A 27,932-nucleotide genomic window follows, 5' to 3' on the forward strand; every position below is an offset into this window, starting at 1 on the left:
CTGGAGCCACTTTTGACGTAAAACATTTCAAAAACTATTTCAGTACTATTGCTTAATACCCTTTAATCTCAAGCTGGTACTTTTAAATGGAATAAGCAACTATCAGAAAATTGTGTAGTTATGGCTTAAATCAAAATGTTCTTTTTATATTTTCCATGAATGTGCTGCCATAGAGATGAGGCAAAACAAACAAATGCAGTTGGGAATGTACAGTAATATTTTATTTCCATCTCGTTTAAACACTCATTAATCAGAAGTGTAGACATTACGCTTTGCCTCACGTTTTCAGAGATTTCAGGGTCACCCTCAAAAATGGAATGAAACAAAGTGGAAAATCAGAGCAGTACTGTAAGATGGTCAAACGGGAATATACACAAAGCTCTCCTTCATGAGACATTCACTTCAGTCAAGATATCAACAATTTTATAGTGGATAACAAAATTAACTTCACAAATCATCTTCCCCACCACAGTAGATCAGACTGGAATTACTATAAGTGCCTGACTGCTTTGCTGGCTCAAAACATAAATCCCCCTACCCATCCCAAAAACAGCATATTCAAGTGCTCTAGAAAAAAAATGGAAGCAATAAGACAAAATAAACTCACAGATTTAGTGGGTTATTCCCCTGTAAAAAAAAATCAAAACCAAAGATCCCACATCAAATCAACTAACTAGGCCATAAGCAAATAGAGCTTATTAGTAGTCTCCAGTGAAGAACTTTAAAAACTGAACTCTAAAACCCCTGATGTGCTCATAGTTAAACCATTTTTTTGTTTATTATTTTTTTAACATTTTTGTTGCTTTAACATTTTTAAACTTGGAAGACAAACAGAATTGATTTGTGAACTTGTGTTTTTGAAAAGGAACCAATCTATTTGTTAAAGACCAATTCACTTCAGTAGTGACGGTTTTCACTGTGTTCTTAGGGTTCAAATACAATGAACAATTTTATCTGCTGCCCTGAAATGATTTAAATCCACTGCATGATTCAGTTAATCTGACTTTAATACTACTTTTCACTACACAAAATTAAAAAAGCTTGACTTTTCAATGACATTACTACATTTAAAATGGAAAGCATTTACTGTCTGACCCTGCCAGTCGGATCCAGTTATTTTTGGCACTGAGAAATATCTCTGACCCACTGCACCACTTGTTTACTTTTGAATTGTTGAATTTGTAAGTGCTCGATGTATTTATGAATTAAGAGTGAAATTTTCAAGTGATTTTTTAGGTCTCGTGTCATCTGGCCCCGGGCCCCTATAGAGATCCAGTGAGCTACTGCAGCAACAGGGTCCAGTCGGCCCCAGCATTCATCCCAGGTTTACGGAGGGTTAGCACTGACATGGAAGTTTCAAACTCAAAGTCCACAGGGGTTTCTTTGCCTGTTTGAGAGATCACGAGAAGATTAGCATGCCATACAATCTCAGACATTGAGGCCATTTCCATTGTAATACAAGACATTATTTTCCGATATTACAATGTTCAGCAGAACTGAATAAATTTCTTACCATCCATTTTAAGAAGAACCTTGCTTGGCTTGCTGGCGCCCAAAATGAGAACTTTTTCAATCCATGATGAGGTTACGAAATTACAGTCTGGGCACAGGTTGCTGAGATGAAGGAAAGTATGAAGTGAGTCAAAACTGCTTGCTCAGAATTGAATCAAAAACATCTGGACAATGAAGCAGATAAGTAAAGGACAGATTAATAGAAATACCTGGAGGTGAGAGCATTGTTGGCAAAAGTGAGGCTCCGATGAATAAATTCTCTCTTTGTATCATAGTTAAAACTATGGCCATCATCAATGTAGAGCTCGCCTGCAGCAAATTTCTAAAAAGTGTGAAAGAGAGAGAGAGAAGAAAGGTTAAATTACTCTCATAAATGTATTTTTTTTCTTTCAATTAAATTAAACCATTTGTTTTATTAGTCACCAGAAAGAACTAGCTCTTTACCTTAGGGCTAAGGGCCACATACAAGGTGTATGGGTCATTTTCCATGCAGGCAGAAGACCTTCGAACTCTGTCCTTCCGAGGGATGATAGAGCCACCACGCTGGAACACCGGGATCTTCAAAAAAATAACAATTAAAATAAATAAAACTCAAAATATAAAACCATTTTCTTGAACAAGGAGCGACTCTTACAGAGCTTAGAGTGACTGGGATGTAGAGATTCTGTGCACCATTGTGTTTTTGAAAGGTGTGGACATCATACCAAACCTGGATATGGAAAAAGGAAAACAGTATGAAGCATGAGTTAATCTAATAAAACATTCAACATGTTAAAAACATTTGCGTTCATTTTCACATTAAGTGCATTTTTGACATGGACGAAAACAAAACATTTTCAAGCTTTAGTTTATGTCATAGAACGACGAAGCTGGTGGCAGAAAATATTAATGGGATAAATATACTCATTCTAGCTAGCATTTCCTGAAAGAGAGAGATTTTGATTTCATAAAGTATTTAAGTAACAGTATCACCTCTCCGGCTCCAGGCAGATAGGCTGTGACTCCACGAGACCCTTCCTCTGTGACTGGGTGAACCAACAAATCGCTGCCTAAACAACAACAAAAAAAACAGTATACATTATAAATTACAGACTGACTGATATTAGAAAATTGTTTTTTTTTTTAAATCTCTCACCAATTAGGAATTCATCATCAATGGTGAAAGTTGCTGTGTCCTTGGGATAATCAACCCAAAGAGGCCTGAGACACAACAGAAAAGAAAGAGTGCACTCATGTAAAATGAAGCAGTACTTATGACTATACAAACAATTTAGTCTGCGTGAAATAATGAACAATATCATAAGCAAGCATTCACAGGGTCTCGCTCACCTCATGACAGGCATTCCGGTCTTATGTGCTTGGAAGAACAGCTGGTACCAGTATGGCAGAAGAGCATAACGCTGGCGGATTACCTCCCGGATGAGCGCCGTGTTCTCTGGGCCAAAGAGCCAGGGTTCCCTGCGCGTGGTGTCTAGATGAGCATGAGCGCGGAAGAATGGCTGATATGCACCTGTCTGATACCAGCGGACCAGAAGCTCAGTGCTGGGATTCTTAAAAAAGCCACCAACATCAGCTGTATGCAAGAAAAGAGAGAAATGATTACAAAATATAGGCAGATAATGCACTCCTATGTCATTCATATAGTAGACCTCTGTCCTTTGTGTGTTTGTTATTACATATTTTTTTCTAATTAAATTGTGTATTCAGCTACAAATAAAACCACAACGCTTATTTTAAAATGTTAAAAAACATCTCCCCCCAAAATCAGCAAAGAAATAAAAGTTTGTTTGGGCATAGTTTTTACCCCCGAGCACACAGATAATTACGGACCTCCACAAAACGAGACGCCCACAAGCCCAAGACTGAGACACATGGGAATAGAAATCTTGAGATGGTCCCACTCAGCAGCATTATCACCAGTCCAAACAGCACCTGATGAAAACATACAAAACCAAATGTTTCTTTCACACAACATGTATAATGAAATGATCACAAAGTCTTGAACTTTAATTTCCATATGCAAAAACAACCACATGAATTCACCATATCTTTGAGAACCAGCAAAAACGGCTCTAGTCAGAACAAAAGGCCTTTCAACTCCACCAGATCGCTGAGTCTGACCTTCGGCAGTGGCCATTTGCTGCAAAATAATACAAAGAGGAAATCATGGAAAGTAAGAGAATAATATTTAATTCGGAAAAAATATTTAATGAAGGTGGTAGAGCATAAAATAATAGTAACAATGTTATTGATGTTTGTCCCTTCTCTTGGTTATAAAATATTCCACGTTTTACCATACATCAGTTCCTCACCACATAAAGTCCATAGATATTGTGGATGTCTCTGTGCTCCCACTTTCCATGCAGTGCATCTTTGTGCATGGTGACCTCAGGCCCATTGAACACAGACGGCTCGTTCATGTCATTCCAAGTAAAGAGATTCTCCATCGAACCCTGAAAAGCAACATGACAATAGGATTCGTTTGGCCATTTTCACTGTGTCCTAACCACATGTGATGTGTCCAGGTTTCCAAATACAAAGAAATTCTGTTCACACTGAACGCAAAACTGCCGCACGGCAAATCCGGAGCAGGGCACTGGACCATTAAGATTTCACAGTGGAATGGAAACCAATGATTAACACAATGTCCTTCTAAAGTCCAGTGTAAAGATGAGTAACTTCATTTGTGCATATTTTACTTTGAACCTGTTTTTGAAATCTGATTTTGTGAGTACAAGCACTTTACACTCTTTTGAAACAGTCATATGTAGAAGGGAAATGCAGCACAAGACATAAAAGCATCACCACATCCTGCCTGGGCTAGAAGTGGGGAAAAACAGAGGTACAGCTACAACATCTGCTTCAATAACTTATTTGCAATTACTGGAATAACAGAAGGAGGAAATCAGTCAAGTTAACACTCTTTTTGGTCAAGAGCATTATGATATAACAGTTTCAGATCCTTCTCCTAGTTTAAGTCTCTCACTATGACACAACTGAAACAAAGTTCTTACCTCATACTGGTCATAGGAGAACATGCTGGCCCACCAGGCCCGCATTTCTGGTTTTGTAAAATCTGGGTAACCAGAGTTTCCTGTGATAAGACCAGAGATGCATTTAAACTACAATACATGTAACATTTGGCATTTTAACACAATCAAATTTTTATTTTTTATTAAGTGAAATTATTTAATCTATGGTTCAAAAGTTTTGGGTCAGTTTTTTTTTTTTTTAAAGAAATTAATACTTTTACTCAACAAGGATGCATTAAATTGATCCAAAGTGAGAGTAAAGAAGAATTCTATTTCAAATAAACGCTGTTCTTTTATACTTTCTATTCATCAAAGAATGTCACAAAAATATTAAGCAGCACAACTACATTTAAAAACAAACTTCCCACCTGGCCAGCACCAGCCTTCATAATTCCTGCCATCTTTGTTCTTAACATAGAAGTCTTTAGAAGTAATCTCGTTGTGGATCTTGTAGTCACTATCAACCTTGATGTGGGGGTCTACTATAGCCACCATCTACTCAAAACAAGATCATCACAAAAGAATGTTTATGGAATGTTTAGAAGAAAAATCACACTATACTGTAGTTTTACAACAACTGTGGCTGACCTTGCGTCTCTTGTCCATTAGGCCCTGAAGCATCTCTTTAGGCTGAGGGAACTTGTGGGGATCCCAGGTGAAGTAGCGCTTGCCATCTGCATGCTCAATATCAAGCCATATGAAATCATAAGGGATGTCATGTTGGTCAAAGCCTTGGTCCACTGACTTGACATCATCCTGGTCATTATAATTCCAGCGGCACTGGTGATAGCCCAGACTGGCGAGAGGAGGGAAAGACTGGGTGCCTAGAAAGTGAAAAAAAGCCCCTCAATATTTTCTGACTCAAATCTGAAGATGGTTTGGTGTAGTTTAGAGCTCATAGGTGGCATTTACCTGTGAGAGAGGCGTATTGCGAGAAGACATCTGATGGTTTGGGCCCAAGCATGATGAAGACATCAATGATACCGCTCTCAGAGATCCAACGGACGTCTGTCTGTGGCTTCTCACTTGAGCCTTGAACAAAGTCTAGCATCTTACCAAAGACAGTCTGAAGGAAAGACAATAGTAACAATGAAGTTATGAGTTAGAGTTTTAAAATACACAAGAGATTATAGCATAGAGAACCCTAGTGACCTCTTACCTTTCCCGCTGTATTAGAACTGATGTCTACCCAGGTCTCAGCCGCATTAAGCCAGAAAATACCCATGGTCCTCTGTGTGTTATGAGCCAGCATGACAGGTATGGATCCATATAAAGCCATAGGGTTATAGAGCTCATACTGAAACACATCTAGGTTATACAGCCTGTATGGTTCACCACCGCTAGAAAAAAAAAAAAAATCCTTGCTTACCAGTTTTATAGGAGGTGTATTTAGATTTCTGTGTATTAAAATGTATACTTACTCTGTAGTTTTGAGTTTTAGGTCATCAGCATGCTCTGGAATACCGTACACATGTTCTACACCAGGCAAGGAGAAGTCTAAACTTATTGATGTGGGGCCTAATGAAAATATTGAAATATTAACATTTCATTATTGTGTGATATTGTGTAATACAAATTTAAGTCCGTCTCTGACAGCCTTGAGGCCATCAATATGCTATAATATGCAACAGTGTACTCTAAAATGTTAACTACATTAAGTGTATACACTACTGTTCGAAAGTTTGGGGACAGTAGGACTGTTTTTGTTTTTTTAAAGAAATCAATACTCTTATGCTGAAAGGATGCATCAAATTGATCAAATGAGACAAAGCCATTTATAATGTTGGAACAGATTTATATTACAAATAAATACTGTTCTTTTTAATATTTTATTCATCAAAGAGTCCTATCCCAGATTCCACAAAAATATTATAGCAGCTGAAAATTCAGCTTTGCCATCATAAGAAATTACATTTAAAAATAGATTACAATTATTTTAAATTGTGTTCACAACACTGTTTTACTGTATTTTTGATCAAATAGTGTAGAATACTTCTTTAGTGTAGATAATTCTTTTAAAAGCAATAAAAGTAGTGTACACATTTGAAATTTGCAGTCTTTCTCTTTTGGAAAATCAGAGCAAAAAATATTGAAAACTCGTATAGCACTACACAGGTTTTTGTCCAATCAAATGCTCATTATTTATGACTGTGATGCAATTCAAACTAAAGCTTATTGGCTACTAAAAAAAAGAAAAACCCTTCAAGATGTTTTCTGTTTCAATCGAAATCACATGAACACCAATTTAAAAACTGCACTCGTCAAGTGATTTCATGGAAATTTAACTGACGTAGAAACATACCATTCGGTTTGGTATCCGTGTGAGATTTAAACGTCTCTTCCCACAACCCATCTTCCTCTTTATCACTTTCTCCATCCTCATCCTATTGTGTGGGGAAAAGAATTAGTTTTATTCTTGGTTTCAGTTCCAGTTAGTACTTTCACACAAATCAGTGTTACATAACTGCTACATAAAGCTGCAAAACCAGATCAGGTACAGCAACCGGATATGTTGGTTTTAACTGAAGACGTGGCAAAATGACACCGAATCAGGTTGTAGTATTATTTACCTGAGCACACCCACAAATGCACGAAAACAGCTACTGACCTTCTCGCCTTCATCTTGCTGTTGATCTCCATCTACACTCTCTTTAACCTCAGCACCATCTGGTTGTGCTTGCCTTTGATAACACACCCAACATATACACAAAAGAGAGAATAACAATAGTAAGGTTTAAGTAGTAACTGGTTTGCATTCATCACTGACATTTACAAAATCTCCTCTACTCTGCAGCAAACTATCCTATACTTTGTCCTGCTTATGGGAGAGGACAGGGAATTATTTCAACCCAAGCACATGTTGAAGACCACATCCTTGTAGTAATAGCATTTTTATCAACAACACTACCGTTCAAATGTTTTGGGTCAATAAGAAATTAATACTTGTTTCTGAGGATCATGTGACACTGAAGACTGGAGGAATGGCTGCTGAAACCATCACAGGATTAAATTGCATTTTAAATTATATTAAAATAGAAAACTTGTAATAATATTTAACAATATTACTGATTTTTCTTTATTTTTAATTAAATAAATGCAGCCTTGGTGAGCATAAAAACAAAAGAGCAAAAACATTAAAAACCTTACCGACCCAAACTTTTGATCAGTAGTGTATAGGTATTCTTCTCGGCTTCTAAATAAAGCCCATTTTAGGAGAGAAAAACTCAGTACTCACGTGTCCTTGCGAAGACGCAGGTGCTCAAAGGCCAGCAGGCCACGAGAGTTGAGGGATAGCAGCACCTCTGGCCCCTCCATGATGTCCAGCCTAAATGGACGGGCACTAACAATCAACCTCTGGCTCTCTGCTCCCAGAGACAACACAACGCCATTATCATCCTTGGACAACACTGAGAGACTGGAGAAAGAGAGATACAGAGAGAGAAACAAAGAGAGACAGGGGAATCAGATGTAAAAAAAAAGAAGCAGAATCGAGCCGAGGTTACTCGGAGGAACACAATAAATCATGCATGTGTTCGACTGTTCTCTGAAAGTCATTGTGCACTCTCAGATCAGAGAGACACTCACGGCTCAGTAGGAGGCTCTGCTATGAGCACGTCTGGCACCTCAAAGCGCGGCTTCAGAGGTTTCAACTCATTTATTTTCACCCGCGTCATATTCCCCTGCAGTCTGTACAGCTCCAACAGCAAGTGCACCTGCAAACAGTAGTAGAGCGATCATCCAAAATCCTGGCCTTTGAGAAGGGACATAATCCCAGGACAAGGACAGACTAACTACTTCCTCTTTGATTTGGCCCAGATAAACCACTGAAACCAAGAAATTCTACAGATCTTTTAGCAAGGAGATTCAAAAAAATATTCTTTTCAGAGGGATCACTAAAAGGAGAGCATGAAACAGACCTTGTTGTTGTCATTGATGAGCTGTAGGGTCAGCCTGGAGTCACTGAGCTCCAAAGTTTCCAGAAGAGCTCGGTATGGGGACTGACTCGGCTTGAGCGCCCGTTGACGCCTACGGACAAACAGAGACAAAAACCATTGAGTCTCTGGCACATTTGCAGATCTCTCTCAACTACCAAAACAGTATATGGTGTTTAACTTTGTATATGGTGGATAACTTTGTCATCTCTCACAGGATTCTTAACATGCAATCCTAGCTGCACACTGCAGAGTTCATCTATAATGTAATGATTAACAGCATAACTGACATACTTGCAGAAAGCACTCTGATCGCAGGTTTTAAAGTTTCCCCGGTCCACAGCAATGGCGCTGCTGAAAAACAGAGACAAACAGACCACAGACAGCAGCCCCATCCTAAAAAAAAAAATTACAAGAGGAAAAGAATTAAATTAAATTTGAATTAAAATAGGCTTGGTGGAGTGATACAGGGTGTGAGTAATAATAGAGTCAGTGCTATGTTCACTTCCTTATTTGCCATCCTTGAGGATCATTTTCTTCTTCTCTCTAATTAGATGTGTGATCGGGGAAATGAACACCCACAGACAAAAAAAAACACAGATAGGACAGTAAAGCTATTACCCACAATCCAAAGGAGATCGAAGTCCATTAACATGACCTGGCAGATTGTGTATGCAAAGTGAACTAGGTTCTTACCATGTTCACTTTTTGTCAGTTTTTTTTTTAAAGAGAACTTAAATGTTAAGAAAAAGGGGGATAAGAGCTTCCATGATTTAACAGCTTTTTATATTTACATAGTGAGCTATTTTTATATTTAAAAAAAAAGTTTAACACCTTGCAACGTGACACAATCTGGTGTCATCCATTCAAAAAGCAGCTGAGATGGCATTAGATGCATGTAAAAACAAAGGTATAGTTCAAAAAGCTGTATTTTCTCAATGAATGTATTATTGTATAAACTCGTTCACTTCATAAAGCTTAGCTTTCCCTTAATTAAAAAATACCGGTTAATTTTGGTCTCAACTGTATGCTGGATAAAGTAATCTGTAAACTCTTCAGATTTTATCTAGCATTGCACACCGATCGATCAACTACAATCTCGACAACCGGATTGCATTTTTCAAAAAAAAAAAAAAAAAAAAGAAGAAAAATCATGATATGGAAAAAGGCTACAATGCATGCGCAAATAATCAATGCGATATAAAAGATCTCCGTGTGTACTATTTTACATCAAACATAAAGCTGTATAAAGACATCAATGTCTTGTGAATTTAAAGATGACTCGTCAGAAGGCCAGCGATGGCTCAGACACGCACATCTAACCTTACTAACGTTATTTGCTTCCTCGGTCAACACCTGCCGCAGACTTACAACCCCACTCTCACACGAGCTGCCCGTCGGTTATCTTTCAATAAAGACAGACGACATTTTATAAAAGCCAAAACGACGAACTTATACGATAGCTTAAAGTCTTTGTTTTACCTTTCAATGGAGATAACCGCCATCTTGGACACACAGCATTAAGCCCAGCCTCCCGGAGGGTGGTTGGTTAGTGTGTTTGCAGCAACACTATTGGGTAACAACCAAATCCCTATAGACCGCACTTACCATGGAAACCAACCCATCTGACATGTATGCTTGTGTACAAGAGATAATTGTGTGATGAAACTACATTATATTACAGATAGGCAGGGATCATTCAGCACAGCTGTGGTTCGTTTCATGTTGATTTGATGATAAAAATTAGACATGACCTACACTAACAGCATAAAATCTGTATGCCATTGGTTAATCCCATGCAGTTTTATGTAACTTTTACCTTTTAATTTGAGAACTATTGTGCTATTTCTGCAAAATAAACAACAGAATAAGAGGCATTTTAATGCATATTTATTTTTACAGTTTCCCACCCAACAAAAACAGAGACAATTTCGTGCAGAATTGCAAAAACAGAATTTTTTGAAATATCTTACATTCTGCTGTAGGCATTAAAACTGCCTGGTTTTCAGTGCTTAAAAAAATCTACAGAAAGCTTGACAATATAAATGTTAGATACAAAAACAGATGTGATGATTAACAGAAAAGCAGTTCCTAACACTGTCACAATTAGGCTTTAAATTGGTTTTCTGTTACTATTCTTGAAATTGACAACTCTTAAAATGTAGAAATATCAACTTCACACCCAAGTTAACAATATGTAGAAAAATATCTGAATGCAAGAAGTCGGTGACCTCAGAACACCACTTCTCATAATTTGACAGTTGTCAAATTTGAAACCTCCAACAAAGGTGTCCCAGGCGGTCGATGTTCTTATGCAGAACACTGTGAATGGGTGCAATATAGCGTGCAACATCACCGTCCCGTGAAAAGTCCCGAAAGAAAAGTCCTTGGTCAGCACAGAAGGTGAACTTTTGTGGCATTGGGCTGTTCCCCCGCATGTACTCCCATACACCCAACAACAGTAGCCTAACTTCAAAGGGTGAGAGGTGAGGGAAAACCTCATGGATGTTACTCAACACTGGTGGTAGTAGCTGACCTTCACCCATACATGATACAAGCAAACAGGAAGTCTGAAGGTGCCAGGGGGAGTCCAACACTAATGGCTCCCTTGATGCTTCCCAGTGAGCCAGTAAGGTGGAAAGCAGACCCCTTAAAATGACGGAGCAGTAGCACAGAGCTGGACGTCCAGCTGCAACTACACGGAGAAGATGGAACAGCACAGGATTTCCTTCGAAGCAACGACGAATGTGTATATCTCGCTCAACTGTGGTTTTCGCATGTTCTTCTGGAGGCCAGGACAGTTCTCCATTTGCTACATCTGGACAAATATTCTCCACCAGAGTTACAGCAATTACCTTTGCAGCCTCAGCATTAATTGGGGGAAGTTCATCAGAAATGAGAGGTTCACTTCCAGGGAAGCGGCCATTAGCGGTACCTCCAGCAGAACCATTCCTTGCATTGCCAGTAGGGCTTCCTCCACCTGAACTACAGCACTGAACCATGACCGCAAACAAGGTCTGCATATTCTGATTGACTCTATCTGGGTCAGGTTGTGAAGGGGTGTATGGAGGTTTCAAACCCTTTCCGATCACTCCAGCATGAAACACGGACCACACGTTACCTGAGAAGTTAACAGAGGTGCCAAATTTGCAGTTGTTGTCCAAGAGGGAGACGCCTAGGTCTGGAACAAGGCTGGATGACTGTGTGGTGTCATCACCTGGGTTCTCCTGCAGACCTCCAATTAAATCTCGGTTGCCTCTATGCAGGGCTCCCTCCACCAGTTGTTGCAGCACAGCTTTAAGTGTCAAGGGAGAGTAGGCTGCAAGACGTGACAACAGTCGCATGGAGTAGCCCACTTCCTCTTCCCCTACCCTAAGGCTTTCCCCTTGCTGTCGTAAACACACAAAGAAGTGTGACACCGCCGCTCTACATATCAGCAACAGATGAGCTGGAGAGCAAGCTCTGGGAAGCTGGCTACACGAAAGCAGACGGACAGCCGCCTTGGAAACCATGGTGTCGCCATGAAGCAGCAAAGGGCAGAAATCCTGAAGGTGGTTGGAGATGGCAACTCTAACTTGCGCGGCCATCGATGACTGAGCTGAACTCCCCGTTGCAGCCCCTCCATTTTTCCGATCCTCATCTTGACTCTGTACCGCAGTAGCCAGGTTGTTCAGGAGCTGAGTCAACTGTTTGTTGTCAAGGGTTTGAGTGTGGATCTGGGCAACACAGCGGGCTATTGTTGATGGAAGCAACCCGGAAAGTGAAGTGGAAAGTGGGGTGTACAATTGCGAGGCCAGAGCAAGCTCCTCTGGGTTACGGGCTTGGGTGAAGAGCTGACACAAAGCTTCAGTGGCCACGCTCGGGCCACCATACACGGATAGCAGACACAGGAGCTGATGCAACCAGAGGTGCCTCTTCCGCTCAAGCCGGAGGGTTTCAGCGCACAGATCACCTATGTGTCCCTGGAGCTCCTCTAGAAATGGGATCACTTGCGGCATTGCTGGGGCAGCAGAGGACTGTGGGAAGGGTTCATCACCCTCTGGTCTGTTGTGCACAAGCTTGTGAAGATGTAGCAGAAGCATTTGCAGTAAGCGGTCACAGGCCTCTCGAATACTATCATGGGGAGAGGGTGTAGGGCCTGATATGATCACTGAAGATGGTGTGGCAGTGTCTGCAAGGAACTTCAGCACCCTTGCTCCACCTGAAGGGCTTTGGCTTATGAGATGCACCGCTAGACCCAACATATTCTCGAGCTCCTCCCGGGGCAAGGCCTGAAACTGAGCCTGGAGTTGAATTAGCACAGGCGGTCTGAGGAACTCCACCAGTTCTGCAGAAACGGCACCCAGGAGAGTGGGGGAAAGAGCAGCCAGTTGAAGCAAAAAAGGTACAGTGGCCCTACGGAGATGAGGGGAGTTCTCCCACCCGCCTGCCCCGGATGAATGCGGAGGTACATTTTGAGGGGGTGGAGACAGACTATCCTGAAACATCCTGAGAAGCTCTTTCTTGATGCTATCAGAATGTCTGGAGGCCAAGTGCCCAAGGATACCAACCACTGAGCCTATTTTGGGGACTCTGCTGCTCTTGTCTATTGGCTGCTGTTGGTTGATCTTCTCGGCAGAGGAATATCCGTGCGCATAAAAGTCTTTGAGGCCACAAGCCAGCACCCTGCTGATGATGGTGCCAGGAAAAGCTGAACCAATGTGGGCGACGACCCAGTCAAAATGAGGTGAGTGCTGGACAGAGGTGTCCAGCAAGGCATCCACACAGGCATCGGGGCACCAGGCCAACATGGCCGCTAGACACTGAGAGTAGCACTCCATAAGTGAGCGAGTGGCTGCACACGACATCCAAAGCTGCAGCAGCTCATTTAGGCTGGACGAATGAGGAGCCGCTCTTCGTCCTGCATGCTTGCTGCTAAGCTGACCAAGAAGGTCAACGGCCCATGTGGACACAAGAGGAGCCCAAGCTTTAGGACTAAGCTTGATAAATTCAGAGAGGACTGCATGGACTTCTTTAATAACATCCTCCAAATTGGATACACTGGTGCTGCCTCCTCCACTTGTACTGTTACCACCATTTTCACCCTCTGCCTCCAGGTCTTGCAGAAAGGCTGCAACATATTCATCATACACTCCCCTTAAGTGCTCCAAGACGGCTCCACGGCAGGCTGGGACAGTTCGAAGGAGGCGCACTGCGCAACGGGCATGATCCCGAATGCTGAGTTTACGTCCCTGCGTCTGGTCAACGCCACTGATGAAAGCCTTGATTTCTAAAGCCAGCTCTTGAGGACTGATGAAAAAGAAAAAGGACAGTTGGAATGCATAGAAATGAAATGTAGCATACATTTTGCTATAAAACAAGATTTTTCTATATTGAGTATATTCAGAAATAACATGTCTAGCAGTCACAGCAGAATAACATGCTATCCTTCATTTAGTACTACTTTAAAAACATGCAATTTTATGACTGTGCATTAATTGAGAAACAACGTGGATTATTTATAACTTCAAAATAAGCTGTCACAAATATGTTACAGTTATACAGTCAAGTTTTTATGTTATAAGTGCATATAATTTATGAAAGAAACATTTTAATAAATTGTAGCCAAAATATTGGCTTGACAACTTTTAGAACTGTGCTGATTAAATAACTGTCTCATATTAATTTTAAGTTTTGCTGAAAAAATCTTTAATAGGCTATTTAATATTAGCTTCCATTCCAACTAACCCATATACAGTGTGACACCATGCCACAATTTAGGAATGCTGTCACAAAATGTCAATGTGGTTCATACACTGTATTCTGGGAAATACCTGTAAAAAGGTTTATTTATAAATATTAAAAAAACCTGCATTTCTATTAATGCTTTGGCAATGTAAAGCCGTTTACTATACGAGGAAATTTGACTGAACCTGAAATAACACAGAAATGCATTGACAGAGAAGGCAACTCATGATATTGTATGCAAAAATGAACATACAATGGGTTACAATGGGGATTGCTTCCAGTAGTGTATTTTTTTTATACCTTTACTAACATCCTGGACTAAACTAGGCAAACACCTGCTCTCTGTATCATTCTTATAAATCATACTAAATAAACCACCTTCGTTCATGGCAGTAAATAGAGAACAATATTTTATTCATTCATACAAATAACGCAGTTTAATGCAAACTGGAATTCCTTCAATAAACTTATACAATGTTTTAGAAGTTATTGGTAACATATATGGTTATTCTAATACTGCTCACCTGTAATTGTTTAGAGGAGTGTGGCAGTGAGACGTCTGCATGGCTGACAAGGCATTCCCCTCGAACATCGCAGACATCGTTTATGTGCTTATGCCAAATACTCCATGCACAATATTTTATCTACATAAAAAACAACTACTACAATGGTAAAATGTGAGGGGAAAAGGTACAGTATTTGCAACTTTTGCCAATTTCAACACCGTTTAATCGAACGGTGCACTAGACAGCGGAAGCGCTCATGTGTTCCTTCGTCAGAGGGAAAATTACGAGTTTGCTCCACTTATCGCCCTCTGTAGTTTAGGAGAAATTGTCAGCGCACTCTCAACATCTTCCTTGGAAAAAACCGTGCAAAATGGGCTGAGTGTTTGACGATGTTATGATGAAAGAAAACTATTTCTCCCGTTTGTGCTTTTCACAGTTAAAATTGTTAACGCAGGAATAAACTCTGGGAAATGTAATCTCGGGTTAATTTATTCCACGTGCGCTGTTCATATTGTATGCTTGGTTAATTTTAGATCACACACACTGATATTTCTAAATTCAAAAGTTGAAGTTCTTATTTGCTTATTTATGAGGCCAATAACATTGAAGGGCCCGCTGACACAGCTCCCAGCACGTGCGTGAACTTTTTATAAGAACTGCTTGTCCAGAATGGGAAAAGTTGCCACATAAGTCCACTCTGGTTGTCCTGAATGTACAAAAAGCAGTCTTCTGGATGAAAATAATATAAATAGAACGTCAATAAAAGTGTACATATATTTTAAATCGTTTCAAAAGAACACCAACACCACTTTTAAGGGCGTCTCTCTCCGCACTGAATGTATCTGATTGGTCGAGTAGCACTATTTATGATTTCCCTTCAGAAACATAGCATCACTTTCACATAGGCTACGTACTTGTAAGTAATACCTTAATTAGTTAAAAACTACAGTGTAAGTTTCGTAATTTGTGAATACTTTGTTCAAAGCATGGATCGTAGAGCGCAAACTTTGTTAGTTTGTTTTAGGAAGACCGAAGTTTCGATTTGCTATTTCCGATGTTTCAAAAATGAATATTTACGATAGCCTTTACATTAATGTAGGCTACATAAAATATGATTTAGCCTATGTAATTTAGAAAATGTGTTCCTTTGACGTAGAGATTTAAATTGTCCTACAAAAATGCTTTGTTTTGTGTTTCTAACAGGATTAAAGTGAAAGTTTGAGGTCGCCATGGCTAAGGTAAATATTTTAATTACCTCAAACAAACGGGAAGAAAATTAACCATGGTTTTACTACAAAAAAAAAAAAAAAAAAACGATTAGGCTACTTCACTTTTACTACAATAAAACCATGGTTAATTTTCGTAAGGGAAAGCTCATGTTACAAAGAGTTCTTGTGCTGTTGATAGGCTAAACTGACTGATTGGTACTATTGCACTGTACGTTTATTGCTCGAGGTCTGTCGCAAAGCAGTTTTATTACGGTAAAAGAGGGATTTTTACAGCCTTCAATGGTATTGCGTTATAGGGGGACATTCTAAAACGCTTAACGTGCTTAACGTGAAAAACGCTTAACGTGGTTTAACGTACCTAAACATCGACCAGGGAAACCCAAATTTCTGTCAAACCTTACTTGTAATAAACACTAACTACTGTCATAAGAACGAGCCCTTATTCCACAGATAAAGTTAATAATTTCACGTTAAGCGTTTTCTCCCCATAGAAGTCCATTATAAGGAAACTGTTTAACGTACCTTAACAATGACCGGGGAAAACCACATTTCTGGCAAATTTTACTTATAATAAACACTTTCTGCTGTCAAAAAAGAACTCTTATTCATCGTATAAAGTGAATAATATCAAGCTGTTTCCTTATAATGGACTTCTATGGTGGAGAACGCTTAACATTAAATTATTCCATTTAGACGCTGAATAAGAGCTCGTTCTTTTGACAGCAGAAAGTGTTTATTATAAGTAAAATTTGACAGAAATTTGGTTTCCCCCGGTCGTTGTTAAGGTACGTCAACCCGTTCTCAATGGACTTCTATGGGGAGAAAGCGCTTAACGTGAATTTATTCACTTTATCTGTGGGATAAGGGCTCGTTCTTTTGACAGTAGTTAGTGTTTATTACAAGTGAGGTTTGACAAGGGCGATTCTGGCTGAAATGCGGCACTGTCGGCTCAGTCACGACGTCGGTGAGAAGATAATGGGCCAGAGCGCCGACTCTACAAAACACTTCTGGCTGACATCTCTGGGCGATCTCGGCTGAAAGCTGTTGTATCGTGCGGCAGGTCCACACTCGGTGTAGTTGTGTGTCTCTACCTTCGGCCCGAGCTGGTTTTGTCTCCGGCGGCCGCTGCTAGAATGAAGATCCGCCTGAGAGAGAGATTTGGCGGTTAATCCTGAGGAGATTTCGGCGGGCACAGGTCTCAAGAGGAATACTTCAGCTGCAAAAAGGTAAATTAAGTTATTTAATGATCAATCTAGTGTTGTTTGATGTTTAAATGCCAGGAGGAGTATAGTTTTTAGATGGTTTCTGTTAGGTTTGCGATGATAATAGCGTCAGAAAAATCATTCGGTCCGGATATATTGAGTGTTGATGAGTAACGTTAGGCCTAACTGTCAGGCGCGGTCTCTTTAGGAAAACAATATGTAATTTTTAATATGAAAACCGATGAGCTGTATCCAGTGCACGATAATGTAAGGTAATTAAATTTTAATGAGTTAAATTCTATTTTGTTTGCTAGAATTCATTCGATTCATCTTTTTCAACGAGTGATTGCTATTGAATCAAAGGAGTCGGACCGCGCTGCTGGAGCCATAAACATCTATACGAGTGACTCTGTCTGATTCGATTCACTGAACCATTCAAATGAGTCATTTGTTTGTAAGTCAAACTGAGCACGCTATAGTAGCATTACACCTGCTAAGATAATTCAATATGTGCAATCTGAATTTAATAATAATATTTATTTTGTGGTAACACTGCCGTGTGGGCAGCTCTGACAGAGAAAACACTATAGATACGTAAGAGAAAGCCGTAAAATGTAAGTGCATCATCTTTTGTTCTTGAATGGAGGCCTAATCTGTCTGCTGCACTTCAGCAGGTTCAGTTTTAGAGTGAATGAAAACTTTTGAAGCATAGATATGCCGTGTGATGTGATTAAAATCATACTTATTTTACTGTGGTGGGGATTATTATGAGCAAACAAATTTAAAAGTTTAATCTGAACACTATATATATGTAATCTGACATTTATTTATTTTATTTTTACAGAAATTCTGAGCTGCTGCATGAACATTCATCAAACATATAAGGTGCGAATTCTGGCTCTGGTCCTAATGATTGTAAAAGCTGTAATGCTTAAGATTAAATAATTACCTTACAATATATATTTGTACATATTTCAAGGCTGCAATTTGGAAAAAACTTTCAAGCTAATGCTGCTGAAATGGAGGTCAAGGGGACTATGAAGAGGTGGCTTCCAGCTGATCAAAAGTGAGGACTTCAGGAGGCAGACACACTCTGTGAGTTTAAAAGACCATCTCTTTAACCTTCCATACACATGACACACTATCACATTTCTATAATTCAAATCTCTTAAAGGATTTTTATGCTGCACCAATTAGGGTAAGCAGCAACACTTCCTATAATATCTAATGTACATGTTAATTTGTAAGAAGAATGACATCATTGCTTATATTAGTTGCTTATATACTGTCTCACCCTTATCCCTAGGTTACAATAATCAGCTGATCCAGTCGGTATCCAGACCAGACGGTGGACCTGCACCAGGAACGACCACAACACATCCCTGACTGTCAGCGGAGACCATGTCAGCTAGATGACAGATCCCTGTGAAGACCTCACTGATGGCCCCAGCACAGATCCTCAGCAAAGACTACGAGAACCAGACAAGCCCTCTGCACAGACCCTTTTACCAGCTTCACCTGCTGGCGTGATGTTTCCTCATGCAGAAGAAGTTGGACGAAATATTCTGAATGATATCAATCCACAATCTGACTTGTGATGCAGCCTGGAATAATCACACCACGTTCATTCGTTTGGCCAGACGAGACTGTTTCCTGACTGAGCCGGGTCTTGTTTGGGTTTGGGTTCCTTGTCACTGTTGCCTTTTGTCTTGCTTGGTTGAAGACACCTAATATTCAGCAATATTATTGACTTGACTGCACTGACACCATTTGATAAGAACTGAACTGAATTATGACACACAATGTTTTATATATGAAGTTTATTTGCAAAACGGATAACGGATAAAATTTTGTTTTTGTTATCATGTTTTTGTTTTATTGTTAGTTAGCTAGTATTTATTAGTTATTCTTTACCTAATCAAAATAACCTGAATGCAGTTTGATTGAGATTAATTGGAATGCACAATGAAAAACATGATTTTTAAAATTGTTAAAACGAAGTTATCTGTTTCTGCAAATGAACTCTTCATTTTTATATATATATATATATATATATATATGCAGTAAATATAATTTACTTGTTACTTTGTGGTTTAAAAAGTGTGAATGTTTATACTGTAGTGCATTTGTTCATGTATATTTAAAGTATTTGGTAATTTTATAATTAAAGCCTTTTTAATGTTTTTAAATGGTTGTATTTGTGTTTCACTGCTGAATTACATTTAGCAGTTTCTGGGCCACATTCGGCCCGGGGACCAACCGAATCTCAGCCAGATCTGGCTTAAAGTGTCTGGGCCAGACCTGGGCCACATAAAATAATAGAAGTCACTCTACAGTATGCGGGCCAGATCTGGGCCACGTCAATAAATAAGAGTCATTTTACAGGTTGTGGGCCACATCTGGGCCAGAGGAAATTGTTTGAGTCGGTTTTCAGTGTGTGTGCCAGTTTTGGGCCGGGGACCCAGCCAGAACTGGGCCAGAAGTGAAGCAAGGTTGTGGCCCAGAGGTGGGCCAGACAAATTTTGCTATCTGGGTAAGCGTTTTTCACGTTAAGCGTTTTATGTCCCGTTATAGGCTTTCAGTTAAACAATATAGGCTAATATTAGCCTACACTTTTGACAGATTATGACTCTGTATTTCTTATTTATTCATTTAAAATATTACGCCTGATATTGTCTCATAGTACGAGAAAAAGCCGGAGCCTGGAGACCTTATTTAAATCTTCCGAGGCTCATATCAGCACTGGGCTATGTATGTTGGTGAAGGTTATGTGATTCACCTGGCCCCTCCCTGTGAGTATTTCACATGCCTCAAATTATGTCTATTGAGCTTAACTTGCATTCAACCCGAAACATTCCATTCAAGTCTCATGATTGCTTTTGCTTTTTCTTTTCTTTCTCTACAGCTGAACATGCTCAAGCTGGGGCCTACAGTATGATGTCAGTACTACATGATAAAGCCACAGTGAAGAAAGAAGAACTTTATGAAGTAGTTGGCAATAATGATTATCGTATCAACAACCTTCTAGATGAGGAATATGAGCCACATCCTGTTCGAGAGATTCTACAGGATGCACATAGATTTTTGGGAAAAGAACTTCCATATAGTGTGCTTACAGGGAACTGTGAGCACTTTGTTACAGAGCTGAGATACGGAAAACCACAGTCTCGACAGGTACAGCTGTTTGGCATGACCTGGAATATTGAGATTATTCACACAAGTACTGTAACTGAATTACTCCTAAATGTCTCAAATTTGCAAATCATTGGATTTGTATGTTTTATGGTCAGATATTTTATATTGATTTATTATAGACTAATGTCGCAAAAGCAACAATTTTTCACACAGTGAATTAATATAGATAATTTCTGTTTATTCTAATAGGTACGAGACGCAGTAAAGACTTTGGCTGCAACTGCTGGTGCAGGGATTGGCTTTGGATTCGTTGTTTATGCTATTTCAAAATTTTTTGGTTCAAAAGACAAAGAGAAGCAGACACAATGAACAGTGAAAAATAAAGAACTAAAAGTACTGGATTATTTAAAGCCAGTAAATTGTTTGGTGCTCTTTATTAACTTTAAATCATTAAAACAAACCATTTCATTTAAATGTAAAAATTGTCAGCCTTATAGTTTTATGAGTACAAATGGAGAGATTATAGAATGTAAAATCTATTGTGGTGTAAGGTAACTCAACAATAAAGCAATGAGTATTTATAACTCTGTATTATAAGCAAAATATAGAAAGCTGAATATAGTGGCATCATGAACCAGCACTGGAAGGACGCATCCTAAGGCTGCATATCTAGACTGTCATCAAGCTCCTTCGAAGAACATCTTAATTTGAAGGATCTATAGTAGTGTGTTTTGCATCAGGTGTATCCTTCACGTATTTCAATCCCCCTAATCTGAAGCTGAAAATGGCTATTGCTCTGTCCAATTACCCACACTTGTGGTCTTGGCCACTTGAGAGCGCGTGCACGTGGCAGGAAGTAAGTGTGCAAGACTGTCCCAGGTCTTAAACACACCAAAGTGCAGTGTCCTTAACGCACACTAATTCCAGAGGGGTATTCGAGGCTTAGTGTATCCCCTCATGCATCATGTTCTGGAAATAAATTGTGAGAGGTCATGGAAACCTTTCCAATGTAAGTTAAATATTAATAATAATTTGATATATAATTTGGTAGTAAAACAAAGTGTTTTTTATTTTGTACAACATTTGCAATGGCTTTTTATCACTCAGAAGCACCACAAATTAAATTGTGTCATCTCATCTGTAATAGGGACTACTGAACAGACATTTAGAAGTTTATTTCACAATGGAAAGTATTGAAAATAAAATAAAGCTCTGTAAACTCTTGCATTTTTACAACATTATAAGTGTGTCCCAGCAACAGGTAATAAAAAGTTCTACATGTGGTCTTCATGCTCACTTGAACAAAATACAGGAAATACGTTGTAAAAGTTGTAAAGAGGTCAAGTGTGGGTATTTTGGACAGGGCATATGGTTAAAGATAAAAATATGAGGAATTTTATGTTGCTTCAGTCCAGGTGTCCAGTGGACTTGAAAAAATGCCCACCCCACTGGCCCCCTATTGACCAAGCCCATGTTGACTGTTCACACTTAACATAGGATGATACTTTAACCCAAAGTCTACAGGCTTGTAATTATCGCAGACTTGATCATTTTATAGATAAACACAAATTATTGAGTGATCATCAGTATGGTTTTAGAACAAACAGGTCAACCTCAATGGCTGTGATGGAACTGGTAGAAGAGCTTTCTTCTTCAATGGATAATAATGAATATACTGTGGGGGTGTTCCTAGATTTAAAAAAAGCTTTTGACACTATTGATTATGGATTATTAATGATGAAACTGGAGAGACATGGTATAAGAGGAAAAGCTTTCGCTTGGATAAAAAGTTACCTCGATGATATCAATTTGTACAAATACATAATGTTAAATCAGATTTTATGAAAGTTACTTGTGGTGTTCCGCAAGTTGTTTGTACTGTATATAAATTATATTTGTAAAGTGTCTAAAGTATTAAAAATGGTTTTGTTCACTGATGATACAAATTTATATTGTTCCGGAAAAAATTTGGAACAGCTTCTGAATACAGTGGAAATCAAACTGATGGTTTTCAAAAAATGATTTGATGATAACAGACTTTCACTGAATTTAAGTAAAACAAAGTTTATAATATTTAGTAATCGACAAAGTAACAATAAAGTGAAATTAATGATTAATAATGAGGAAATAGAAAGAGTGTACGCAAAATAAATTTTGGGGTGTTATAACTGATCATAAATTATGTTGTAAATCACATATAAATCATGTAAAAACAAAGATGTCCAAATCCATTGCAATATTAAAAAGAATAAAACATATTTTGAATGAAACAACTTTACATATTTTGTATTGTGCGCTCATACACTGAACAAAATTATAAACGCAACACTTTTATTTTTGCCCCCATTTTTCATGAGCTGAACTCAAAGATCTAAGACTTTTTCTATGTACACAAAAGGCCTATTTCTCTGAAATATTGCTCACAAATCTGTCTAAATCTGTGTTAGTGAGCACTTCTCCTTTGCTGAGATACTCCATCCACCTCACAGGTGTGGCATATAAAGATGCTGATTAGACAGCATGATTATTGCACAGGTGTGCCTTAGGCTGGCCACAATAAAAGGCCACTCTAAAATGTGCAGTTTTATCACACAGCACAAAGCCACAGATATCGCAAGTTTTGAGGGAGCGTGCAATTGGCACAAAAGTAAGGGCAAGAATTAATGTAAAAAGTAGGTGTTTGTCTGTCAAAGGGGTAAATTTATGGAATAAATGTGATAAGGATTTAAAAGTACGGTATGTAATTCACTTTGCAAATTTAAGAAAATGTATAAAGATAAGGTGATAAATAATTATATAACTCTATTTTTGTTATGTTTGTTTTGAATTATGTATGAACATTTTGGGAAATGTTTTTGTAATATTGTTTATTTTGTATTATTTAACTTAGTGAAAAGTGTCGCCCATTCAGTTAACTATGTATAAAGGGTAGGCATAATAAGCAAGGCTTCGGCCTACACCTTTTTCGGTAACTATGTATTTTTCTTTATTTTGTGAAAAGTTGTTTGTGAGCACCAGAATAAAATTATTATTGATTGATCGTTCTTTTAGTCTGTTTTATGTTGATGCATGAACAAAATTTGACTAAACATTTGTAGCAGCATACCACCAAATAACCACAATAAGATTTCTACTTTGTTATTTTAAGTGCAGTGATTTAATAAGCCATTTATTGCTGTATAAGACAAAATTGTGTTTTCTAAGCCAACAGAAAGAGCTAGATACCTCTTTACAAGAAGGGCATGTCTTAGTGTGTTACAAAACCACAAGTAAGCATACTTTCACTTTCTCTTTCTTTTATCCGTTCTTAGTAGGGGGAGAGTGGGGCACGTGATGTATAAGTATCCACACACAGGCTAGCTTGCCGAATGAAGAACTGGGGGGGGGGACGGAGGGATATATTACATTTTAAAATACTTGTAATCAGACCACAGTTAATTTTAATATGGCTCTTTAAAAATGTTACAAAATATTGGCCTGGTATTGTGTAATATGTAGGAGAAGACCTCAATGAAATCTTCACAGGCTGTTATCAACACTGGACTATTTATGGTGGTGAAGGTTATGTAATACACCTGGCACAACCTTGTGAGTTATTTATATGCCTCAAATGATGTCTACTGATAGTTAACCTAAAATGACAATTAAGTCATAATTTACTCACCCTGGTGTTGTTCAAATGTCATATGCTCTTCTTTCTTTTTCAGACCACATCAAATGTATTGGTTTTTAAGTGACTCATTCTCTACAGCTGAACATGCTCAAGCTAGGGCCAACAGTATGATGTCAGTAATACACGAAAAAAGCCACAATGAAGAAAGAAGAACTTTATGAAGTAGTTGGCAATGATTGATTGCCATGTAATCCACCTCATGGATGAAAAATATAAGCTTACAAGGAACTGTGAGCACTTTGTTATATAGACAGAAAACTACAGTCCCACCATGCAGCTAAAGCTGTTTGGCATATTGAGACAATTCACTCAAGTACTGTAACTGAATGTTAATAAATTATAATGTACTCATAAATGTCTTAAATTTTAAAATCACAGCATTACAGGGCTGTATTATGGTGAAATATTTTACATTAATTTATTATTAGGATTAAGGTCACAAAATCATCACCTTTACACACAGTCAGTTAATATATAGATACTTTATGTTTATTCACATGGGTGCGAAATGTGGAAACAGCAGTTGGTCTTAATAGTGGTTGGCGTTGCAGTTCTTGGTGCTGCTGTAGCCATTTTCGGTTCAAAGACGAGAAGCAGTGAACAGTGGGAAACGAAGAACTAAAAGTACAATTGTGGAGGCCTTTGATTATTTCAGTCAGTAATATTTGCTGGTGCATTTGGTAACTCAACAACAACAGAGCAATGAGTCTGTAGTCTGCAGATTTTTTTATTTTTATTTTTGAAATAATACATTTCTAATGACCTTTCAAAAACTTTTATAACTTGTCTAATACAATCAAAACTTGACCAAATTATTTTTAAACCTTTATTAATTTGGACTGAACTTGTGGTCTACATCTGCAGACTGTATCATGCCTATAAATACATAAGCCGAGAATCAGAATGAACAAACCACCATAATGACAATAAAAAGAGCACCACGAGTTCCTTTTTACAGAAAACAGTTTAACAAGACAGATAACAAACAGGACTTCCCTCAGGACTTTAAACTGAAGCAGTTTCATAGCTGTTGGTAACCTGTATGATTGCTCACCACATCGTTTGTGTGTAGGCCTATATATTCCATGCATAATATTGTATTTACATACAGAATAAATACTGCAAATGTAGAAATGTGAAGTGAGACACCTCACTACATAGACACCTACACATAGCTACTGGGAACTTTACAATACACTTACCGCCCTCTGAAGTGTAGGAGAGTTATTATTATCATAATATCGGTGCTCAGCATCGTCCTTGACAACACTGCATAAAATAAATGGAGTGAGTCCCAAAATTACCCACTGCATATTTCTAAATCCTAAGTTAAAGTTTATAAAGTCAGTGACACTGGCCTGCTGTAACTGTTTGTCCAACAATGGAAAAGTGTACACCTAAATGTACTCCGACTCTTATAAGTCTCCTGAAAAGCACAAAGGAATTTTTCCTGATGGCACTGATAAAACAAAAGTGAAATTGTTTATATGAATTAGAACAGCAAGATCGCTTTAAGGGCGTTCACCAATGATCTCTAACGGCGCCGAATAACTGCACGCTGATTGGTCGACATCAACAGTCGCATCAGCTGGTTTGGTCTATGATGTTATTTTTGCTTCAGGCACTAATAACATACACGGACTGTAGCTCACCGAGACAAACATCGTTATTTGTAAGTATGATTCTTTCGTTATACCTCAGGGTTACTTACTTATCTCGCTTACGATAAGTACTTGTTTGTTTTGCATGACGTCTACTTGTCGACTCTTCCTGATGTTTTTCCCTCGATGCGACAACCTATTATATTCACTTACATAGACATATGATTAATGTAATCTTCAGAATATGCCGCATATTTGTTGCCATGTAAAAGTAATTGTGTAGTTAAATAAATGACATGCATAATGTGACGGTAAAGATTAATTTGTGTCCTGATCACAATGTCGTTTATGTGTCTCTCGTAGGATAAGAGTAAAAACAAGAGGAACGGTGTTTTGAGGTTGCCATGGCACCGACAAAGGTAAATGCATTTTAATAATCTGAAACGAACTGAAATGTAACAGTAAATGGCGAATAGATCGTTTTAGTGTTGTTGTTATTGATGAAATCGCTGTGTTTGATACTGTTGCACAGTTAGGTAATTATGTATGCTTATTGCTCAAGGCCTGCTATGGAGGAATTTTATTACAAGCTACAGAGAGTGTTTAATAGTGTATAAGACAGGATTTTGTTTTCATAGCTAACAGAAAGAGCTAGATGTCAAGAGCATATTTGCACATTTACGTTTAGGCAAAGTAACAAAACCTCTAGCAAGCACACTTTCGCTTTCTTTTTCTTTTCTATTCACAAGTGCAATAGCATCTGTTATTTGAGTCAAACAGTATGATATATTATTGTCAATCTAAATAAATCTTTAAGAAAATATGACATCTGATATTGTGCCCTAGCATGATCAAAAGCCGGAGCCTGGAGACCTTATTGAAATCTTCCGAGGCTCATATCAGCACTGGGCTATGTATGTTGGTGAAGGTTATGTGATTCACCTGGCCCCTCCCTGTGAGTATTTCACATGCCTCAAATTATGTCTATTGAGCTTAACTTGCATTCAACCCGAAACATTCCATTCAAATCTCATATGACATGTAAAGGTCAAGTGCTTTACAGACTTTGGTTTTCCTTTTCTTTCTCTACAGCTGAACATGCTCAAGCTGGGGCCTACAGTATGATGTCTGTATTATGTGATAAAGCCACAGTGAAGAAAGAAGAACTTTATGAAGTAGTTGGCAATGATAAATACTGTATCAACAATCTTCTAGATGAGAAATATGAGCCACGCCCTGTTAGCGAGATTCTATGGGAAGCACACAGTCTTTTGGGACAAGAACTTCCATATTGTGTCTTTAGAGGGAACTGTGAGCACTTTGTTACAGAGCTGAGATACGGAACACCACAGTCCCGCCAGGTACAGTTTGAACATCACAGATAAAATAGCATGAAGTAGTGAATAGTGCTTTGTCATTTTTCCAAAACTGTGAAAATCACAGTATTACGGCGCTGTTTTTTTTTTGGTAAACTATTTAATATTGATTTGGGAAACAGTGATAGGATAGAAATACAGTGAATTAATATAATGCTTTCTGTCCATTGTCATAGGTGCGGAAAGCGGTGGAGATCGGTGTTGGAGTTGGTCTTTTTGCAGCAGTAACCTTTGGAGTTCTTGCTGCTGCCACAGCTATATTTGGCCCGAAAGACAAACAGAAACAGGACCAGAACCAGTAAAGACTGGGATATGAAAAAGTGAAAGCACAGTTGTGAAGACCTTTGATATTTAAAGTCTGTAAAACGTTTATTGCATTTAATGGAAATAACTAAAACATTTAATGTATTGATTAGACAGGCTTAGTTTTATGAGCACAAATGGAAATATTCCTAAACAGAACATAAGAGATTGTCAGCAACCAAACAAAATCCCATCTGTTCTGTTGTTTGATAACAGTGGTGCATTTTGCTACTGACAAATCTCTGCACAAAGGATTTCATTTGAATAATTTTGATATCACACATTTCTCTTTCTGCTGGTTTCCTATTAACACTTCAAGCACTTTAATAACATATGATAAAAAAGAGCAAGCTGAATATTTGATCAAATTAATCTGAAAATAAACGGCCATGTTGCTATTTTTGTGCCATTAAATATTTGACATCATATACTAGGTGTTTGTGTATTTCTTAACGTGATTATACTACACCAGCATATCTTAAGATGTTACTTGTTAAATTCATTCTGTTGTTCCATGGTGCAAGATTACCATTTACACAAGACAATCGAAAGGTTTCTGCATAGCTGAGCTTACATCAGCTCAGTGGGACCTTTGTTACCATTTGCTGGACTAAAGTCTTGTGACAGCAAAGCCGTGGGAAGCATAGCAATTGAACAACAACATCAGAGACATTGTGTTAAATATCTCTAATGGATCAAATGAA

At 38.4% G+C, this 27,932-nt stretch overlaps 4 protein-coding genes across 8 annotated transcripts; 2 read left to right on the forward strand and 2 right to left on the reverse strand.

Annotated features, from left to right (window-relative positions):
* Positions 1-194: 194 nt before the first annotated feature.
* ganabb (glucosidase II alpha subunit b) lies at positions 195-10,098 on the reverse strand. Of its 4 annotated transcripts, none has more exons than XM_058797628.1 (24): positions 9,959-10,098; positions 8,771-8,872; positions 8,462-8,570; positions 8,130-8,257; positions 7,780-7,959; positions 7,153-7,225; positions 6,847-6,928; positions 5,966-6,062; positions 5,704-5,884; positions 5,457-5,610; positions 5,133-5,368; positions 4,913-5,039; positions 4,527-4,606; positions 3,825-3,965; positions 3,556-3,652; positions 3,343-3,444; positions 2,842-3,085; positions 2,648-2,712; positions 2,485-2,561; positions 2,147-2,221; positions 1,957-2,070; positions 1,722-1,834; positions 1,514-1,614; positions 195-1,387 (listed from the first exon to the last, which is right to left on the reverse strand). In XM_058797628.1, exons 1-24 carry the CDS (start codon positions 9,979-9,981, stop codon positions 1,281-1,283), a joined length of 2,808 nt encoding a protein of 935 aa, XP_058653611.1. In that variant the 5' UTR covers positions 9,982-10,098; the 3' UTR covers positions 195-1,280. The 4 variants fall into 4 exon arrangements, with proteins under 4 accessions (XP_058653611.1, XP_058653614.1, XP_058653613.1 ...); XM_058797631.1 differs by lacking the exon at positions 9,959-10,098 and adding an exon at positions 9,809-9,940; XM_058797630.1 differs by lacking the exon at positions 9,959-10,098 and adding an exon at positions 9,800-9,930.
* Positions 10,099-10,351: 253 nt separating this feature from the next.
* ints5 (integrator complex subunit 5) lies at positions 10,352-14,868 on the reverse strand. The gene is made up of 2 exons (XM_058797627.1): positions 14,728-14,868; positions 10,352-13,765 (listed from the first exon to the last, which is right to left on the reverse strand). The coding sequence occupies exons 1-2, from the start codon at positions 14,802-14,804 to the stop codon at positions 10,741-10,743; spliced, it is 3,102 nt and encodes a 1,033-aa protein (XP_058653610.1). The 5' UTR covers positions 14,805-14,868; the 3' UTR covers positions 10,352-10,740.
* On the forward strand, positions 14,767-23,284 carry LOC131553184 (phospholipase A and acyltransferase 3-like). 2 transcript variants are annotated; one of them, XM_058797632.1, is made up of 5 exons: positions 14,767-14,893; positions 15,913-15,947; positions 19,824-19,932; positions 20,046-20,314; positions 20,525-23,284. In XM_058797632.1, exons 3-5 carry the CDS (start codon positions 19,890-19,892, stop codon positions 20,642-20,644), a joined length of 432 nt encoding a protein of 143 aa, XP_058653615.1. In that variant the 5' UTR covers positions 14,767-14,893; positions 15,913-15,947; positions 19,824-19,889; the 3' UTR covers positions 20,645-23,284. The 2 variants fall into 2 exon arrangements, with proteins under 2 accessions (XP_058653615.1, XP_058653617.1); XM_058797634.1 differs by lacking the exon at positions 14,767-14,893 and adding an exon at positions 15,550-15,625.
* Positions 23,285-25,480: 2,196 nt separating this feature from the next.
* Positions 25,481-27,656, forward strand: LOC131553442 (phospholipase A and acyltransferase 3-like). Its single transcript, XM_058798120.1, has 5 exons — positions 25,481-25,620; positions 25,913-25,968; positions 26,396-26,504; positions 26,642-26,910; positions 27,102-27,656. Exons 2-5 carry the CDS (start codon positions 25,954-25,956, stop codon positions 27,225-27,227), a joined length of 519 nt encoding a protein of 172 aa, XP_058654103.1. The 5' UTR covers positions 25,481-25,620; positions 25,913-25,953; the 3' UTR covers positions 27,228-27,656.
* The last annotated feature ends 276 nt before the right edge of the window (positions 27,657-27,932 follow it).

The sequence above is a fragment of the Onychostoma macrolepis genome, chromosome 14 (genome assembly GCF_012432095.1).
Source record: "Onychostoma macrolepis isolate SWU-2019 chromosome 14, ASM1243209v1, whole genome shotgun sequence".
NCBI classification, from domain to species: Eukaryota; Metazoa; Chordata; class Actinopteri; order Cypriniformes; family Cyprinidae; genus Onychostoma; species Onychostoma macrolepis.

What these genes read in the sequence shown, in the direction of transcription:
- ganabb (XM_058797628.1), bottom strand. Translation starts at nt 9,981, where the DNA reads ATGGCGGTTATCTCCATTGAAAG. An exon ending in GTTCTAATACAGCGGGAAAG is followed by an intron (nt 5,611 to 5,703) that starts GTAAGAGGTCAC and finishes TCTTTCCTTCAG; the next exon opens with ACTGTCTTTGGTAAGATGCT. An exon ending in TGCTGGTTCTCAAAGATATG is followed by an intron (nt 3,445 to 3,555) that starts GTGAATTCATGT and finishes TGTTTTCATCAG; the next exon opens with GTGCTGTTTGGACTGGTGAT.
- ints5 (XM_058797627.1), bottom strand. Translation starts at nt 14,804, where the DNA reads ATGTCTGCGATGTTCGAGGGGAATGCCTTGTCAGCCATGCAGACGTCT. An exon ending in ACTCCTCTAAACAATTACAG is followed by an intron (nt 13,766 to 14,727) that starts GTGAGCAGTATT and finishes CTTTTTCATCAG; the next exon opens with TCCTCAAGAGCTGGCTTTAG.
- LOC131553184 (XM_058797632.1), top strand. Translation starts at nt 19,890, where the DNA reads ATGTATGTTGGTGAAGGTTATGTGATTCACCTGGCCCCTCCCT. An exon ending in GATTCACCTGGCCCCTCCCT is followed by an intron (nt 19,933 to 20,045) that starts GTGAGTATTTCA and finishes CTTTCTCTACAG; the next exon opens with CTGAACATGCTCAAGCTGGG. An exon ending in GAAAACCACAGTCTCGACAG is followed by an intron (nt 20,315 to 20,524) that starts GTACAGCTGTTT and finishes TTATTCTAATAG; the next exon opens with GTACGAGACGCAGTAAAGAC.
- LOC131553442 (XM_058798120.1), top strand. An exon ending in GATTCACCTGGCCCCTCCCT is followed by an intron (nt 26,505 to 26,641) that starts GTGAGTATTTCA and finishes CTTTCTCTACAG; the next exon opens with CTGAACATGCTCAAGCTGGG. An exon ending in GAACACCACAGTCCCGCCAG is followed by an intron (nt 26,911 to 27,101) that starts GTACAGTTTGAA and finishes CCATTGTCATAG; the next exon opens with GTGCGGAAAGCGGTGGAGAT.